This window comes from Theropithecus gelada, chromosome 20, assembly GCF_003255815.1.
Source record: "Theropithecus gelada isolate Dixy chromosome 20, Tgel_1.0, whole genome shotgun sequence".
In the NCBI taxonomy this organism is placed as follows: Eukaryota; Metazoa; Chordata; class Mammalia; order Primates; family Cercopithecidae; genus Theropithecus; species Theropithecus gelada.
In genome coordinates this window covers 60,636,908-60,653,192 of record NC_037688.1, presented here as the reverse complement: position 1 = coordinate 60,653,192, position 16,285 = coordinate 60,636,908, and the positions used below count along the sequence as shown (strand labels likewise).

Sequence of the window (16,285 nt, the reverse complement as noted above, 5' to 3'; positions counted from 1 at the left end):
GATGATTTCATTTAATCCTCACAACCATTCAAAGGTGTTACGTGTTATCCCTATTTGCAGATGAGAAGACTGATGACCTTAAATATTAAGGGATTTGGGGCCAGGTGTGATGACTGTCATCTGTAATCCCAGCACTTTGGGAGGCCAAGGCAGGAGGATCCCTTGACCCCAGGAGTTCAAGACCAGCCTGGGCAACAAAGCAAGATTCTTTCTTTTTTAAAAAAAACAAAAGTTAAGGGATTTGATAGGGCTAGAAAGCAGTAGACCTGGGATTTAAACCCAGGCAATGTGATTATTAGCTATGCTGCTATATGGCCTACTTGTTGCCTTACTTCATGGAGCTTACAGTCTAATGGGAGTAAGGAAATCTGAAGGCTGAGTTGAAATTGGGGGAGGACAAGCATTTCAGGAAAGGGATTCGCATGCGTAAGGAAGGGTTCGAGTCATCAAAAGGCATTTACGTGTAATTCAGGGTGCAAGCGGGCCCCTTGCTCAGCAGAATCTGTCGGACCCTGGTCCACTGGAGTCTAGGAATAGGTTGATTTAACCCAACCAAGGCTTAACAAGTTGGATTTCCTGTGATTTCTTAGATGATGAGCTTGATTTCAGATGGAATTTATGAGAAGCATGTGTAGGGAAAATGTTTTCTGCATTTTAGATTTGTATTCCAGACTAGACTCTAGGAAAAGCCAAGACTCTGTTTCTTTAATGACCATTCCCATTAATATGGAGCCAGCTCTCTGCCCTGGATAAGACTCAGACCCTGAAATATCAAAAAACTTGCAGAAACCAAACAGTTCACATTCCAGGAACTATGAGGGTACAGCAAAGGTGAACAGAAAGTCTTTGGGACAAGGGGAAAGTTAGTAAAGTTCATCCTCTTCCCTCACCCTAATTGCTTGGCAAAAACTAGCCTTCCAGCTGGGGTTTTCTGATATTTTCCTTAGCAAAGTGAAGATATTACCGCAGTAGCCTAGTCGTATAACCCTGTCGTTTATTCTCAGAGCAAAATGTCTGAAAGGTTAAATCCAAGTTCTATTCCCAGTGCTTAAGAAATTCTAATCCTGCTGTCAGGTGCTCTTGTTTTTATGCCACTTTTTAATACATCACTTCATGATAATAGTCATTGTTCCATATTGGCAGTACTTGCTGAGCCTTGACAAATACTCAATCTCAGGAGAGATTCTTTTAGAATTCTAGAACTTCAACACTGGAAGTAACTCTTTTAGTCCAGCTGTCCCCATGACACATAGATCCTTCCTATAACATCCCATGTAGTGGTCTTAACTTCCGTTTGGATATGTGAAGATGGAGGTGTTCATCAGAATTGCCCAGATGCCTGAAGGAAAAGCTTAACAAGCAATATTTATAGGCACTGTTGCTGTACTATGAGTTTTACATTTATTCTCTCTATGACAACCCCCCTGCAGATTGGTTTTCCATTCTGTTTCACAGATGAGGAAACCAAGGCTCCAAGATGCTAACTTTCTTGCACAGGATATATAGGTAGCTGTAGTATTAGCAGCATGGCTGCAGTTGTTAACTCCTTGGAAAACTCTCTAAAGAATAAAGAAGTAGTTTCAGGCCGGGCGCAGTGGCTCATGCCTGTAATCCCAGCACTTGGGGAGGCCGAGGCAGGAGGATCACTTGAGGCCAGGAGTTCAAGACCAGCCTGGCCAACATGGTGAAACCCTGTCTCTACTAAAAATACAAAAAAATTAGCCGTGGTGGCGCGTGCCTGTAATCCCAGCTACTTGGGAGGCTGAGACACTAGAATTGCTTGAACCCAGGAGGTGGAGGTTGCAGTGAGCCAAGATCATGCCACTGCACTCCAGTCTGGGCAACAGAGTGAGACTCCATCCCCCCACCACCACCCCCCAAAAAAAGTGGTTTCAGCTTTTACTTCCTCAGCTATTGCCAGTGCATTTATTCCTAAGAAATACCTACATTTTGAATGTTTAATTTGATTGATCAGTTTACCCAGACAGCTTCTGAAACCCAGTTAAGCATTATTTCTCTTAAGTGGGCAAAATGGCCAACCAGTGGACAGAGCAGGTGCCTTCAGGCTGCATGGTGGCTGGTATACACAGTGAAAATATCCCATCAACTAGTCTTCTTTTCCAGGGCCCTTTGTGTGTGGATCCCTCCATGGGACTATATCATGCCTCACGTAGCCCGTTGGGTGTCCTTTTACTCAGTGCCTCATGAACTTAATCTGAGTTAGTAGGAGCTTAGTCATGACAGGAATTCTTTGGGTTTATGTTAATTTGAGGTCACCAGGGAAGATAGTTAGTTGCCATATTTTTGAAATTGCCACTAGCAGGTAACCCATGGAAGAGGACTTTACAAGGAAGAATGAAGAACTATAGTCATAATGTGCTTTTGAGCTAAAGATGTTGTCAAGTATTGTCAGGGCTGTTATCTACCTCGCTGGAGAGAGATCAGCCACTTGGGAAATTCAGAGCCACTTGGGAAATTCACATGCTTTCATAAGAAGTTCATTTAGCAATCTACCTTTTCCTAGAAAAACATATGATTTAAGTGTTTAATAGTGGGGAAAAATTTAAACACAACCAAATCAAAGTGTCTTCTTCATGTTCTTTGCTAAAATCTGATATCTGGACTGGTTAGCATTGTCCTGGTATTTGTAAAGATTTCCACACTCTCAGTCAGGTATATTTTCTGATTGTCTAGCCAGGATACCAGTGAACTAACAGGTCCTGATGTAAATGCAGTCAAAAATGACCAAAACTTTCATTTCCTCAGCAAGGAGTCTGAGGTACAGCTGTAAACTGTACACAGAAGCCCTACTTTTCCCTTAGCCCATGAAACAGATGAGTCTCTCAGACCTTATTTCTTGCTCTCCAAATGCAGTGGATCATGGCAGAATTGAAAAGTGGTGACAGTGGTTAAAGTCTGGGATGAGGTTCAAACATCCACATGACTATCACTCACCTGTGGGAGAACAAGTGAACTAATAGTTTCATATCCAAATGAATTTGTCAGGATTTTTCCAGTTTGAATCGACAAAGGAGCAAACCAACCAACCAACCTTAAGCTGGTGGGTGCAGAGTGGAATGGGTGGTGAATGTAAACTAAGACTACAGGAGTAGATCCTAATGTCATGGCCAAATGGCTCCAGGGCTTCAGCCCATGTTGTAAGAGTTAGTCTCCATCTCTGTGCTGCTTTCCTCTGGGAGGTTCACTCTCAGACAGGTTCTTCCTTCATGGAAATAAGATGCCTATTCCAGTCTTCCAGCCTGTCCTCTGGAAACCCCAGTGGGAAGTGCTGCTTTCCCCAGCAGTCCTAGCAAAAACCCTGAGGTTGGGGTCCATCAGACTAATTGGGGTCATATGCTGATCCCCAACACCTGTTATTATGTCCAGGCTTGGGGTTTGGTGTGTGGGCTGTGGGGTGAAGCACATGGATGAGATGGGGATGGGAGGGTTACCAAGGAAAATACAGGTTCTGTTACCAGAAGAAAGGGGAATGGATGCTGGACAAGCAAAAGCACAAACGTCCACTAAATCAAAGGGAAAATTCAACAGAGCTCACGGAAGACTGAAATTCAGTCTGTAATGCCATGACATTTTGTCCTGTCTCTAGCATACAGCCTTCCCCCGCAAATGTACACAAACACACACTGTCACAACCTTGCTGCCTCCTCCTCGTCAGGTACCACCTGAAGCAGGAAATTGCAACCAAGCCTCTTGTCACTGTCCCTGACTATTACATGATATCATGAATGGGGAAAATAGAAAGGAGCCTTTCACACAGTAGACTAGACAAATTTTACTCCCATTTCCTGATCCATTTCCTATTAACAAGATTTTAATTTCAGGGGCGCCGATGTGTGTTGAAAGACTGCTGCAAAATTCTTGACAACACGGTATTACCTCCAGAAACTGTGGTCCCACCATTCACTGTCTTCTCAGGCTGCCCAGGTAACCTTGCGTGTTGATTTATTTTAACTTCCTAAAACTCAATTATATTTTCCATCACAAGAGTAATGCATACAATTCCTATCTCTGGCAATATGTTGATAGAGCTAACTTAGAAATTCACCTGTACAAAGTACCTGGAAATGCTACCTAACATTTAAACTGTTTAAATGCATAATTAGGTTCACCAGCAAATAAGGAAATTATGAAGGGCCAAACACAAAGAGGAAACTAAGCCCAGGCTGTGAGATTGCATGGGTTAATGCTGTCTTCATCATAGAGTGGTTTTAGGGGTGATACTCATGTCAGGACAGAAATAAAGCTTTGGATCCACACATGACAGAGAGATCCTCAGATAACTCTTTAAAGGATTCCCTCTCAAGGAAAAGTCGATGTAAAACAAACCTGCTGCCAACACAGGGAATGTACAGAAAAGCATTTCTTGCCTGGCCTGGGCTCTGGGTAGAAAAAGTCTGTCTAGAGAATTTTAATGCTGGGCTTACCCTCACATTGGTCATGAGTTTAATTTATACATTCCACATGGCCCAGGAATTCCCAGACTGAAAAGTTAGTATAAAACATGGTCTAAGACCAGCAATACCTTGAGGATACCTGAGAGGGGCAAATATTAATACATTATCTCCAGACCTTGGCTGATAGAATACTCACAAGTAAAGCCCATCAGGAGCCTGGAGTTCCAAATTATAAAACGTGAGGAAACAAAAGTGATACATACTTCTCTCAGAAAACTTGGAAAACACTGAAAAGCAGAAGGAAGAAGAAAACCTCACATTGCCTTAGCCCTACCCCAAGACAGTATCTTCTTCTCCATGTTGTTTTACACAGCTGAAATCATGTAGCATATACAGAAGCATGTCATAAATTCACAGATGGAAAATGATATGAACAGAGAGATTTGACAGTATATGATACCTACCACTGGGTGGTTTAATTATTTTTCCAATTAAAAAATAAATCTCATTTCTCAGATCATTGAATCTGAATTTCTAAGATGAACAGAATCATCATTCAGATTCTTTGGGGAGGCATTTGGCCATTCTACCGTGTCATGCATCTCTGCTTTTGCAGAGGAGGAAGGAAAGACTTTTGTTTAGTAATTTCTCCATATTGGGGTCCTGCTGTGAAAAAGTTTAGCTGTTCTTAGCAAGCGCTGGACCAGAACAGCCCCAGCAATTGTTTAAGTGATTGTCAGACATGCATCTGATTGAAGTGAGAGGGATATTGCCAGAGAAATATCTTAATCTCTTGTAACTTCTTTAAGCTTGTTAGAGCTGGGTCTTTCTTTCCCCAGGACTCTTCTCAGGGGAGCTCCCAGAGTGCACTCAGGAGCTGATGATTGACGTCACCAAGAGCTACTACCAGAAGTTTTTGCCGCTGACACAAGTCTAGCATCTCTGCCTCATGTCTTGAATCTGCTTGAGCTCTAAGATGAACCTGAGGACAAAGTGAGCCAGTCAGCACCTAGAAAAAACTCTCTTGTGTTTGACATCTACCACCCTCCTCCTTTTAAAAAATTTCTTTAGAATTTCTCAATCCTCAAGGCTCTAACCTCTTAAGAATTTACTAACAGACAGACTATCTGGAGGAGTTGTCTTCAAATGCTGTGCTTACACCTTATCTGTGAACAGTCACTTTGTACCATTATCTGTGGAACACAGAATCATCTGTTCCCAACGCTCCAGCCCCTTGGTCCTGTGGATGGCTGGATCCTGCCTGAAACGGACCTGCAGAGCAGCAGCACCCTTCCAGTGTGGAGGCTGTGTAGCTGGTGTGCTGCTCATGGCCATACACTACCCATGCTGAGAGCCTCTCACACAGGTAATGCCCAGCTTTTCTGCTGCTAACACATTTGGCCAGTTGTTGGCAATTGTTCATAATCCTGGGAAAGGTGTTTGTGACTTTTCAGAGCCCAGATTCCTGTAGGCTCTTAAAACTTGAGGGTAGGGGTGATTAGTGTTTCTCTCTTTCCTAGGACCTTAGCTGTCCTAGGGTAGTTAGTAAAAGACTTTTTAGCATTATGACCTGGGGCCTTTGGCTTTCACTAAAAGTGGGGACCTCAGCATCCCAGATTGTAATTTTGCCAAGTGTTAGATTTGAGTCTCTCATGTGAATGCATTAGTCAGGCAGTTACTCCGTGCCTCAAGGTACTTACCTTATTTCATTGAAGACACCGCATTTGTGAACTCTTGCTCCCTGGCCTAGAACCATTCAACCTACCCTGTATTTGCCATAAACTCCACAATTCACACCAAAATGTCTGTACTCAGAGTCCATTCGCATATATACATGAAGGGCTCGTAAAATCAGATTGTGGGCACAGAGCCCCAGGAGTAAATGAAGTTGCTAGGGCTGTTCTTACCATCTCCTTCTGACCAGATAGCACAATCTTTCCTGGTTCTGCCCTGACCTCTTAGCTTAGAAAGAAGATTTAGAAGTTAGAGGCTAAGCAGGTTGTCTTTGCTTAATGCTCTGATCCATAAGTGAATAGGGCAGAACAGTTCAGTCTTGAAGGTTAGAATTTAGCAAGAGCTATCCTGACCTAATATCCAATTGTGGGGGTTGCAAAACAGAATAGCTGTATGTAATCATTGCCACTAGTTCCATCTAGAATTCCTTTCTAGTTTGTCATTTTTTAAATGTTTATACATTAAAACCACCAAAATAAATAGCTTCTCCATGCATTTAGGGCCATGACAGCTGACAGCTCCAGACCTGCATCCTCCCAGCTTGGGGGCCCTGAATGAAAGGTTTCTTCCCTTCCAGTTCTAATTTGGAAATTCCCAAAGTTCTCAATAGTTTGTTGTGAGTTCCATGTCCTCTTGGGTCAGTCACTATGGCCATGCGTGTTTGGCCACATGATTAATCCAGTCTGGGTCATGACCTTTTCTTCATCCAAAACAAAATGGTGGGAAGACGAAAACAATAGCTACTACAAACAATAGGAGTTTATAATTATGTGCTGATGTATTCGAAGATGTGTTGACAGTAGTGAGTGTGTATCCTAGGAAAGGCGAGCTGGACTCTGTCTCCATGGTGGCTCTCACCCCAGGGACCTAGGAACAGCCTGTCACCACATAATTACTTTTATAACCCTAGAGAAGAAAATCTCCTTATCCTCAGAATACTTCCAGAACAGCCAGATGGGAAGGACCTTGGTTGGGACTCTTTCCAGTTCACTTGGGGCAGAAAGAATTTATGGCTCATATAGCTGAAAAGGATGGGCTAGATTGGGCTTCAGGCTGCATCCCAGGACTCCAAACTGGGATCTGTCTCTTTGGCTCTCAGCTCTGCTTTCATTTGAGTTGGCTTTATTCTCGGGCTTCACAGTGTGGCCGGCCCCACAGCACCAGTTTTTGATAAAAAGAGCTCCCCTTTGCTGACAGAACTGCTGGATTTGGTTCTCATTGGTCCAGATGAGGAAAATATCCAGCCTCAAGTCATCATTGTAGCCAGGAAGATGGAATACACCAAATGGACAGGCCTGGCATGTACCCACAGAGACTGAGAGTTGGTGCTGGTGGTTGTGGCAGATGATATTACCTGAAGAAGGGACGAATGGGTGCTGGTCAGGAAAAAGCATCAGCTGTCCAGTTCAGGCCTCTCCTCTTTCCCTGGTGTCTTCATTTTCCTCCCTCTCCCTGCTGTCCCTTAACCCTCTGCCCAGTCTCTCATTACTCCTGGTCTTGGGAGGTACCTTCTGAGGATACTCCACTGGGGGTACCTGAGCCTGGATTAGAGGGCAGGGGGAGAATACTGCCTGGCCAAAGTGGGTGTTCAATAAAGAACCATTTGGAGATGGTCTTCTGTCTGGAACTGCTTCCTTTTTATTTTATTTTTTTCCTCCAGATGAGCTGACTGGGCCATGGAACTGCTTCCTTATGATGCCCATAGCACCTTACCGAGGGGCCCTTATCAATAGAGTTTTAGTTATGTACCTGTGTTCTTGTCTGAACCCCCACTAGCTGTGAGCTCCTGAGGAGTCAGGCCTGAGTCTGTGGGTCATCTGGCACATCCTTAATAGAATGATTGCCTGGATGCGACCACCCTCACCCCCCACCCTCACATACCCCACCAGCATGCCTCAGACCTTACTCCAGCTCCAGATAAGTCTCAGATTGCAGGACCCCTGGTGCAGGGAACAAAGGTGAATGATTGTCCTGTGAGCCTCCTGTTGACTGATTCTGTTTTACATGGCTGCACAGAACCCTTGTGGTTGTTTGGGGTTGGTGGTGGCTTCTGTATTAGTCACTTCTGCATGAACCAGTTCACTCAGGATCTGAGGCCACAGTTCCTTTCTTAGTCACTCACCCATCTGGCAGACTTGAAATTAATCAGACAAACATTGTTCCTAGTTAACATATCCTTGGAAGTTTCTCAGCTATAAGGAAGAGGTCTTGGTGGCTAGGGGACCTTTCTCCGTATCCTGTTCTATCCAGTGAGAGCCTAGAGGGTGCTGCCCAGCCACATTCTGGCTAGCCTCAGCTATTCTCCTGAAAAAAATTGGCATCTGACAACCTGGATGGTGACTATAGGTAGTCAAATCCAGCTGACTGGTCTCCTGGGGTCTTCTATGGAGCTGCAAGGCCCCTGAAATGATACTGGCAGTGTTGGGACAGCATGTCCAAAGACCTGTTTTTTTCAGAACCGGTCTCAGCAAAATGTCTTGCCAGCTTCTACAGTTCCCCTAAGTACATGATAACTGAAACCCTTCTAGAGCCCCCCAGCAATGGGCTTGTGCTTTTAGTAGAATATGTGCTTGCTGGCATTTAGGGGTAAGAAGGTAGGCCCCTCACCATTTCCTGTACAGAGAAAAGAGACACCATCACTCATTTATTCATTTAACAAATGCTCTCCAAGCCACTACTAGGTGCCAAGCACTGCCTAGGTCCTGGGGATACAGTGGAGACTGAGATGGAGCCAGTTCTTGCCCATAGGGATCTCACAGCTTAGTGAGGGAGAAAGCCAAAGAATCAAAATACAGAGAGGGTCTGAGGGGCCCATTTTGAGAGCCATTATAGTGGTGAGGAGCATGAGTGCTAGAGTTGGGCTGATCAAATCCCAGCCTGCCATTGGCTAGCCTTGTGACTTTGAGCAAGTTATCTTACTTTGTGGAACCTCAGGTTTCTCTTCCGTAAAACGGGGAAGTTGGATAGGGTTATTATAAGGATTGAAATGCATTTATACTTGTAAAGCATAAGTACTGGCTCAGGGTCAGCACTCAGTAAATGGTAGTTATACCTACTTTTATTGGGAAGTGATAAACCTTGAGCAAAACCCCTTAGAGTATAAGGCATAATATTCTTACATATTTTTAAAATTTAAAAGTAAAAACATCTTGATCTTTATAATCAGTCCACCACAAAGAAGAGATGGAGAAATCACCCTTCCTTATTTTGTTATCTATGGGGTGCAAACATTTAATCCTCCCAACTGTCAAAAAAGTAGGGATTTTCACAGCCTGTGTTACAGCAGAGGAAACTGCTATTCAGAGAGGTTAAGTAAATTTGCCCAGTGTTATACATCTAATAAATGGCTGAGCTGGAATCAAGGCCAGTTCTTATTTGGCTGCAAAATCCATGTTTTATGCAGCTCCTCCAGTATCTTGGCCTCCAAGGTAGCTGGCTCTGAACACTACCTTTGCAGCCCAGTCAGCCAACCCTTTGCTCTCCTGAAGCTTTTGCTGGTGGGCCAGCCCCACCTGCTTTCCTTGTGCACTCTGACTTGGACCCTGAAGTGAGAAGAGTTGGCACAGGACATCTTACTTCCCTGAAAGCAGTACCTGGACTTTTCTGTATCTTCACAACCACTGGGCATTGGGCAAATGGGTCATGCAGATGAAAATCATCCAAGAAAAGAGACACGGGAGTGAAATTCACACCCACTCTGGCTTTCAGACCGTGGGTCTGAACATTAGCCCATGGTGTTTCTTGGCTGTACTGACCTGTGCCATTTCAGCTGCATTCTTCTCAGTTGGTGTTGTCTGCTGGCTGCCCTTTCTGATTTCCCACAGGAGCAGTAAGAGCCTGAGGAAGAGTAGGGTCAGAGGAGTCTGGGAGAATGAGGAAATATGAGAGCCCCAGGAACTGAAAAGGCCTGTGAGAGACTCTGAGCTTCCTGGGAACAGGTACAGGTTCTTTTTATTTCAATAATAACAGAAACAAGTGTCAAAACCATGTGCCTGTACTATTTGGAGTGCTGTCCTTGCAGAATGTACTTACAAGAACCTTAGGAAATAGGCACATCATCTCCGGGATAGAATCCTAGGAAATGGGCACTATAATGGGCACTTTATCCCCATTTTATAAACATGGAAATTGAGGCACAGAGAGATTAAATACTTTCCCAAGGTCATACAGCTAGTGAGAGAGGAGCTGGCATTTGAACCCGGAGATTTCAGTCTGTGAGTTTAACCGATAGATCATACTGTATTTTGGTAAGGAGGGAGGAAGCAAGCAAGTGAACAAATGAGTCTGGGGTTTAGGACTTGCCAGATAAACAAGGCCCAAGAGGCAGTGTGCAGGTGGATGTTCTTGGGAGTCAGCAGAGCTGGGTTGGAATTCAGGCTTTGCCGTCTGCTGGCCATAAAGCTTGGGTGAATAACCCAAGGTAAATGAGATCGTCTCTAAAACTTTTAGCCCTGTGCGTGGCGCATAGTAAATGCTCAATAAGGGTTCGCTGTTAGTATTATTGTTACTGGTAACATACAAATAGATTGTATTAATGGACCATAATTGCAACTGTATAAAACAAATTCCATGTTGACAAGGATTAGAAGGGAATATGAGAATGTAGAAACAGCTATGAAAAGACGTAAGAGAATTAGGAGCATTTTTAATACATCCTCATTTTTTTTTTTTTTTTAACTTTCTTGTATTTGTTCATTTTTTAAGTCTTACCATGTTGCCCAGACTAGTCTTGAACTCCTGGGCTCAAGCGATCTTGGCCTCCCAAAGTGCTGGGATTACAGTCATAAGCCACTGTGCCTGGCCATTTTTTAATGGAACAAGTAAAACATACATGCAGTGGGTGCTTAGCAGGCCTTGAGTGTATGAATGAAAAATATTTAAACTTGTTTTTACTGGTTGATTTCATTGCTTAAAAAACATACCTTAGCTGGACACAGTGGCATGCGCCTGTCGTCCCAGCTACTCATCTCTTAAAAACAAAGTTTTATGCTTGTTAATTTCATAAATGTTAGAGGAATCACCCCAATCAAATAAAGCTTCTCAAAAATAAAATACGAAAGGTGTTAGTGGGATTCAGCTTTCTAGTTTTTTGCCCCTAGTGGATGGGTTGGAATTTAAATTCTTCGGATATTGGAACCAGAACAGGCCTGTAACTGATGATTTTTGCTGTGATTCATGCCTGTTGGAGCCTCTGGAAAGAAGGAGACAACATGTAAAGAGAAGCAATCTGTTTGGAAAATGAAAATACAGTTAAATTGCTAATGAGCCCTTGTCAAAATCAAATGTCTACCCTTAGAGGCTGATAATTGTCTAGTCTGATATGCATTGTTTTTTTTGAGTGGGTTAATTGGATTCTAAGACCAACAAGATAAAAAGGCAGCCTTGCAGGTCACTTGAACCACAGCTGTCTGGCCACGCAGCATGCCTTCGCTGCTGCTGAAGAAAAGCAGCTGGCTTGTTCAGAATCTCAAATTCCCAGATCCTAATTGCCTGGCCCTGACTCTAAGCTGAAACCTGCTACTGTGGCCATGAGCCTCAACACGGGCTATGCTGAACTGAAAGCAGACACAGGCTCAATGACCAGGACTTAGACGTTGGGGCCGTTGGAGATTAAGGACCCCCTCCGTGGAGTGCTAAACTATGAAAACATCCTGGAACCTGGCTGAAAAGGGCTTATTCTTTAATGGAATCCATCTAAGATCAAGTTGCTGATAGGCTGTTTGTCTCTAATACAGAGGCTAATTGCATTCCTAACTTCTAATATTTGCCAAAAGCTGCAAGATGGGGAAGAGCACATCACAAGGACTGTGACCCTTCCTCCTGCTTTTGACAGACCAGACTCGAACCTTCTCTGGGGCTTCTCTCACTGCTGTTGACTTGTTGCATTCAGCTTTTGGGATTAGTTGCAGCTTGCAACAGTGGACTGACAGCCTGACTCTACTTCCCTCACTTTTCTCCCAGCACACACAGCTTAGTAAGGTAGGTGGATTATTGAAATGTAGCTGTCCCCAGAAAGGTATTAGGCTTTTTTTAGGCTGCTCATTGAATAATCAGGACAAAAGGGGTGGAAGATTATGTAAACACATTTTGAAATTTAAAAAAATTCAGAGTTTCATCCTTTATTCATTTGCTAAGGATACCATAACAAAGTACCACAAACCGAGTGGCTTACACAATAGAAACTTATTTTCCCGCAGTTCTGGAGGCTGAAAGTCCAGGACAAGGTGTCAACAGGTTTGGATTCTTCTTAGGACTCTCTGCTTGGCTTGCAGATGGCTGCCTTCTTAGTGTGTTCTCGTATGGTCCCTCTGTCTATGTGTCTGTGTCCTAATAGTCTCTTTTAATAAAGATACCAGTCAGGTTGGATTAGGGCCCATCCTAACAATCCCATTTTAACTTAGTTACTTCTTCAGGGCCTATCTCCAAATATACTCACATTTTGAGGTACAGGTGATTAGGGCTTCAGCATGAATTTTTGTGGGGACACAGTTCAACCCTCCACACATCATTACCAATTCCTGAATGTGTCTTTCTGGTTAAGTTGCACAAAAACATTTATCTACTTGAACTCTAGGATGATGATTAAAAAAAAAAGTTGGCCAGGCACAGTGATGGACACATATGATCCCAGCACTTCAGGAGGCCGAGGTGGGCAGATTGCTTGAGCTCAGGAGTTCAAGACCAGTCTGGGCAACATGGCGAAACCCTATGTCTACAAAAAATGCAAAAATTAGCTGGGCATGATGGCATGTGCCTGTAGTGCCAGCTACTTAGGAGGCTGAGGGTAGGAGGATGGCTTGAGCCCAGGAGGCGGAGATTTGCAGTGAGCCAAAATCGTGCCACTGCACTCCAGCCTGGGCAACAGAGCCAGACCCTATCTCAAAAAAAAAAAAATAAAATAAACAAAAAAGTTTATCTACAAAAATGCTTTTGTGCCTCTTACATACAAACCCTCCAGAGGAAAGGCCTGGCTGAGAGAGAGAGAGATGGTTGAAAAAATGCAATGTTATGATTGCTGAACAGGGCACGACTGTTTTTGTAACATTAGAGAAAATAATTAAAGCCTGGCACCTGGGGAGACTTGATCCCTAGAAGCCTCCTCTTGCTGAAGGAAAACTCCCAGTGCTTGCTGCCTTTCCATGTGCTGTGAGTGCTTTGAGTTCAGACTGACAACAGAGTGGGTCCAGCTCCCATGCTTTCCATGAAGATCTCCCACAAATGTCATCCATGCTCATGAGATGGATCAACTTGTATCCTGAACAAGCAAAACTGTTTGGGACTCACTGCCTTCAGGCAGTCACTTGGAAGCCAAGAACTCCAGGAACTTTTCAGATGGAACTGGAAACACTAGGGCAGGAGACCTCCCCTGGTGGGAGGTCTGTTCACCTGTACGACTTGACTAATGGATGTCCTGCTTGAGGTGCCCTAATATTGCAAATTCTTTGTTTCCAGGGGTACCACCTGTGCCCCTGGGACTATGCTTCTGTACATGACCATGACTCTCATGATATCCCCTCAGCCCTGGAAAGCATTTGCGTTAGCTTCCACTTACTGACCAGAGTTGTACTGTGCCTGAATTGATGCCTCAGGTCAGGTTAAAAAAAAAAAAAAAAAAGAGTTTCAGACAGCAGTTAAGGGCCGGGCACAGTGGTTCATGCCTGTAATCCCAGCACTTGGGGAATCTGAGGCAGGCAGATCACCTGAGGTCAGGAGTTTGAGACCAGCCTGACCAACATGGTGAAACCCCGTCTCTAGTAAAAATACAAAAATAAAAAAATTAGCTGGGTGTGGTGGTGTGCACCTGTAGTCCCAGCTACTTGGGAGGCTGAAGCAGGAGAATCGCTTTAACCCAGGAGGTGGAGGTTACAGTAAGCCAGGATCACGCCATTGCACTCCAACCTGGGTGACAGCAAGATTCCATCTCAAAAAAAAGGAATTAAGGAGGAAGCCACCTGGATTTCTAAGATAGACTTTATGGTTAATGGGATTTATTTTAGCTGGTTAAATCCAGGACCCTACCAGGAGGAACTGAGGTCCATACTTCAGATTGGTCTCACCCTTTTGCATGGGGTCCTACTGATAATAATTTTGCTGTAAAGAATCCTCAATAAGGAGATGGACTGTGTGAAAAGAGATGAGAAAGCAGGCCTGTTTGCAAGGCTGGCCCTTGGCTGGCATCTGAAAGCTTGGATTTCAGGAGGGTTCTCATTAATCCCTAAATGATAAGAGTGGTTCACTGTGCCTAAACTGTTTGTACAATGTGGATTATGCCCGACATCTGCCTTCCTTCTGCGAGTCTTGGATTTTCGTATGTGTTAGGCAGAGGATGAGGTGACCAGCTCCCAATCAGAGCCCTGAACACTGAGTCTGTAATGAGCTTCCCTTGTACACAACAGTGTGTATGGGTTGTCACAGCTGATTGCTGGAGGAATTGTGTCCTGTGTGACTCTGCTGGGAGAGGACCGTGGGAGGCTTGCACCTGGTTTCCCTGAACTTTGCCCATGCACTTTTTTCCTTTGCTGATTTTGCTTCCTAGCCTTTTGCTGTAGTAAATCATAGCCGTAAGTATGATTACAGGCTGAGTCTGTGAATCTCCTAGTACATCATCAGACTAGGAGGTGGTGGTGGCACCCCTGGCACAGGGCACAAGGGAGACTTGTGGGGTGTTTGTCATGTTCTCTTTCTCAATCTGGGTGTGGTTTACAGATGTGTTCAGTTTGTGAAAATTCACTGAGCTCTGTGTACAATTATGATATGTACTTTTTTTTCTGTAAGTATATTAAATTCCAATAAAAAGAATTATTCACACCATAGGGGTACTAAATAACTTAATTTTTCAAAGTCTTCCTTTTATTCAGCCAACATTTTAGTAAGTACCCTTTTTTTGTTTTACCAAGCACTGCTCTGGGAGCTTGGGACATGGGGTGGAAAGGACAGCATCATTACCTTCATTGCCTTCATTGCCCTTCCCTTTAGCTGCAAGGCAGGTGAAGGATGCTTATAGTATGGTTGATTTTTGCTGGGCTCTATGAAGGATCAGAGGGTGCTAAGGAAGCACAGAGAAAGAGCTTCTAACTTAGGTATTTTGCTGTTCCAGGGTTGCCACTCAAGTACCTATAGAACAAAGGGGTGTAAATGGAAACTGTGGCAAACTGAAAGCATGTAGGCACAGAGTTAAGTAGCTAGAGCTGATTTTTTTCAGGAAAGGCCACAAATCCAAATTTTTATGACCTCCTCTTTTAAATGCTGTAAATGTTTTACAATGGCCGGGCATGGCTGCTTATGCCTGTAAATGTTTTACAATGGCTGGGCATGGCTGCTTTCAAGACCCGCCTGGCCAACATGGTGAAACCTCTTCTCTACTAAAATTACAAAAATTAGCCGGGCATGGTGGTGCACGCTTGTAATTCCAGCTACTTGAGAGGCTGAGGCGGGAGGACTGCTTGAACCCGGGAAGCAGAGGTTGCAGTGAGCCGATATCTGTGCCACTGCACTCCAGCCTGGGCGTCAGAGCAAGACTCCGTCACACACACACACACACACACACAAAAGTGGGAGGCCAAACAAAACCCTGCAAGACACATTTGGCTATGACCTGCCAGTTTGCTAGGCATTCTTCCAACCTTCCGTCCCTCTGACCAAGAAACTGAGTGTCCACTATTTTAGGCCCTGGGAAATTCAGTAGCGAGCAGGCCAGACAGCTTCCTTGCATCATGGAGGACTCTGGTACTGTGCTTCTCCAACTTCAGGATGTGTAGGAATCACCTGAGCAGTCTTGTTGAGAGGCGGACACTGACTCGGGAGGTCTGGGGTAGGGCCTGAATGTTTGCCTTTGCGGTTCTAACAAGCTCTCAGGTGATGGCGATGCTGCTGTTCCATGGCCCCTTCTTTAAGCAGCGTTGCTTTGTAATCCGGAGGAGCTCAGAAGCGGCAGTTATTTGAAGGAGCAGACTAGCCATGAAGGTATGTTTGGCAAGCACACTTTTACTTAGATTTTAGTTCAGTTCGGGTGGCTTGGCTGAGAGCTGACGGCATCGGGAGGCGGATGCTAAGGCTTTCTTAAACGACCTGCTGGCATGCCAGTTCCCTACTCTTAGATTGCTTATATTCTAGGTGGGGTGGAGGTGGAGGAAGAT

General features: G+C 44.3%; 1 protein-coding gene across 2 annotated transcripts in view; it reads left to right on the top strand.

The window, feature by feature from the left end:
* The window catches only part of DCTN5 (dynactin subunit 5), a 29,212-nt gene extending 21,436 nt beyond the window's left edge, over positions 1-7,776 (top strand). The window contains exons 5-6 of one of the 2 annotated variants that reach the window (XM_025371263.1): positions 3,843-3,945; positions 5,255-7,776. In XM_025371263.1, coding sequence (XP_025227048.1) covers positions 3,843-3,945; positions 5,255-5,352 — 201 coding nt within the window. In that variant the 3' untranslated portion in view covers positions 5,353-7,776. Of the gene's footprint in view, positions 1-3,842; positions 3,946-5,224 lie in introns of both variants that reach the window. The other variant, XM_025371264.1, reaches the window with a different exon arrangement.
* Positions 7,777-16,285: the final 8,509 nt, after the last annotated feature.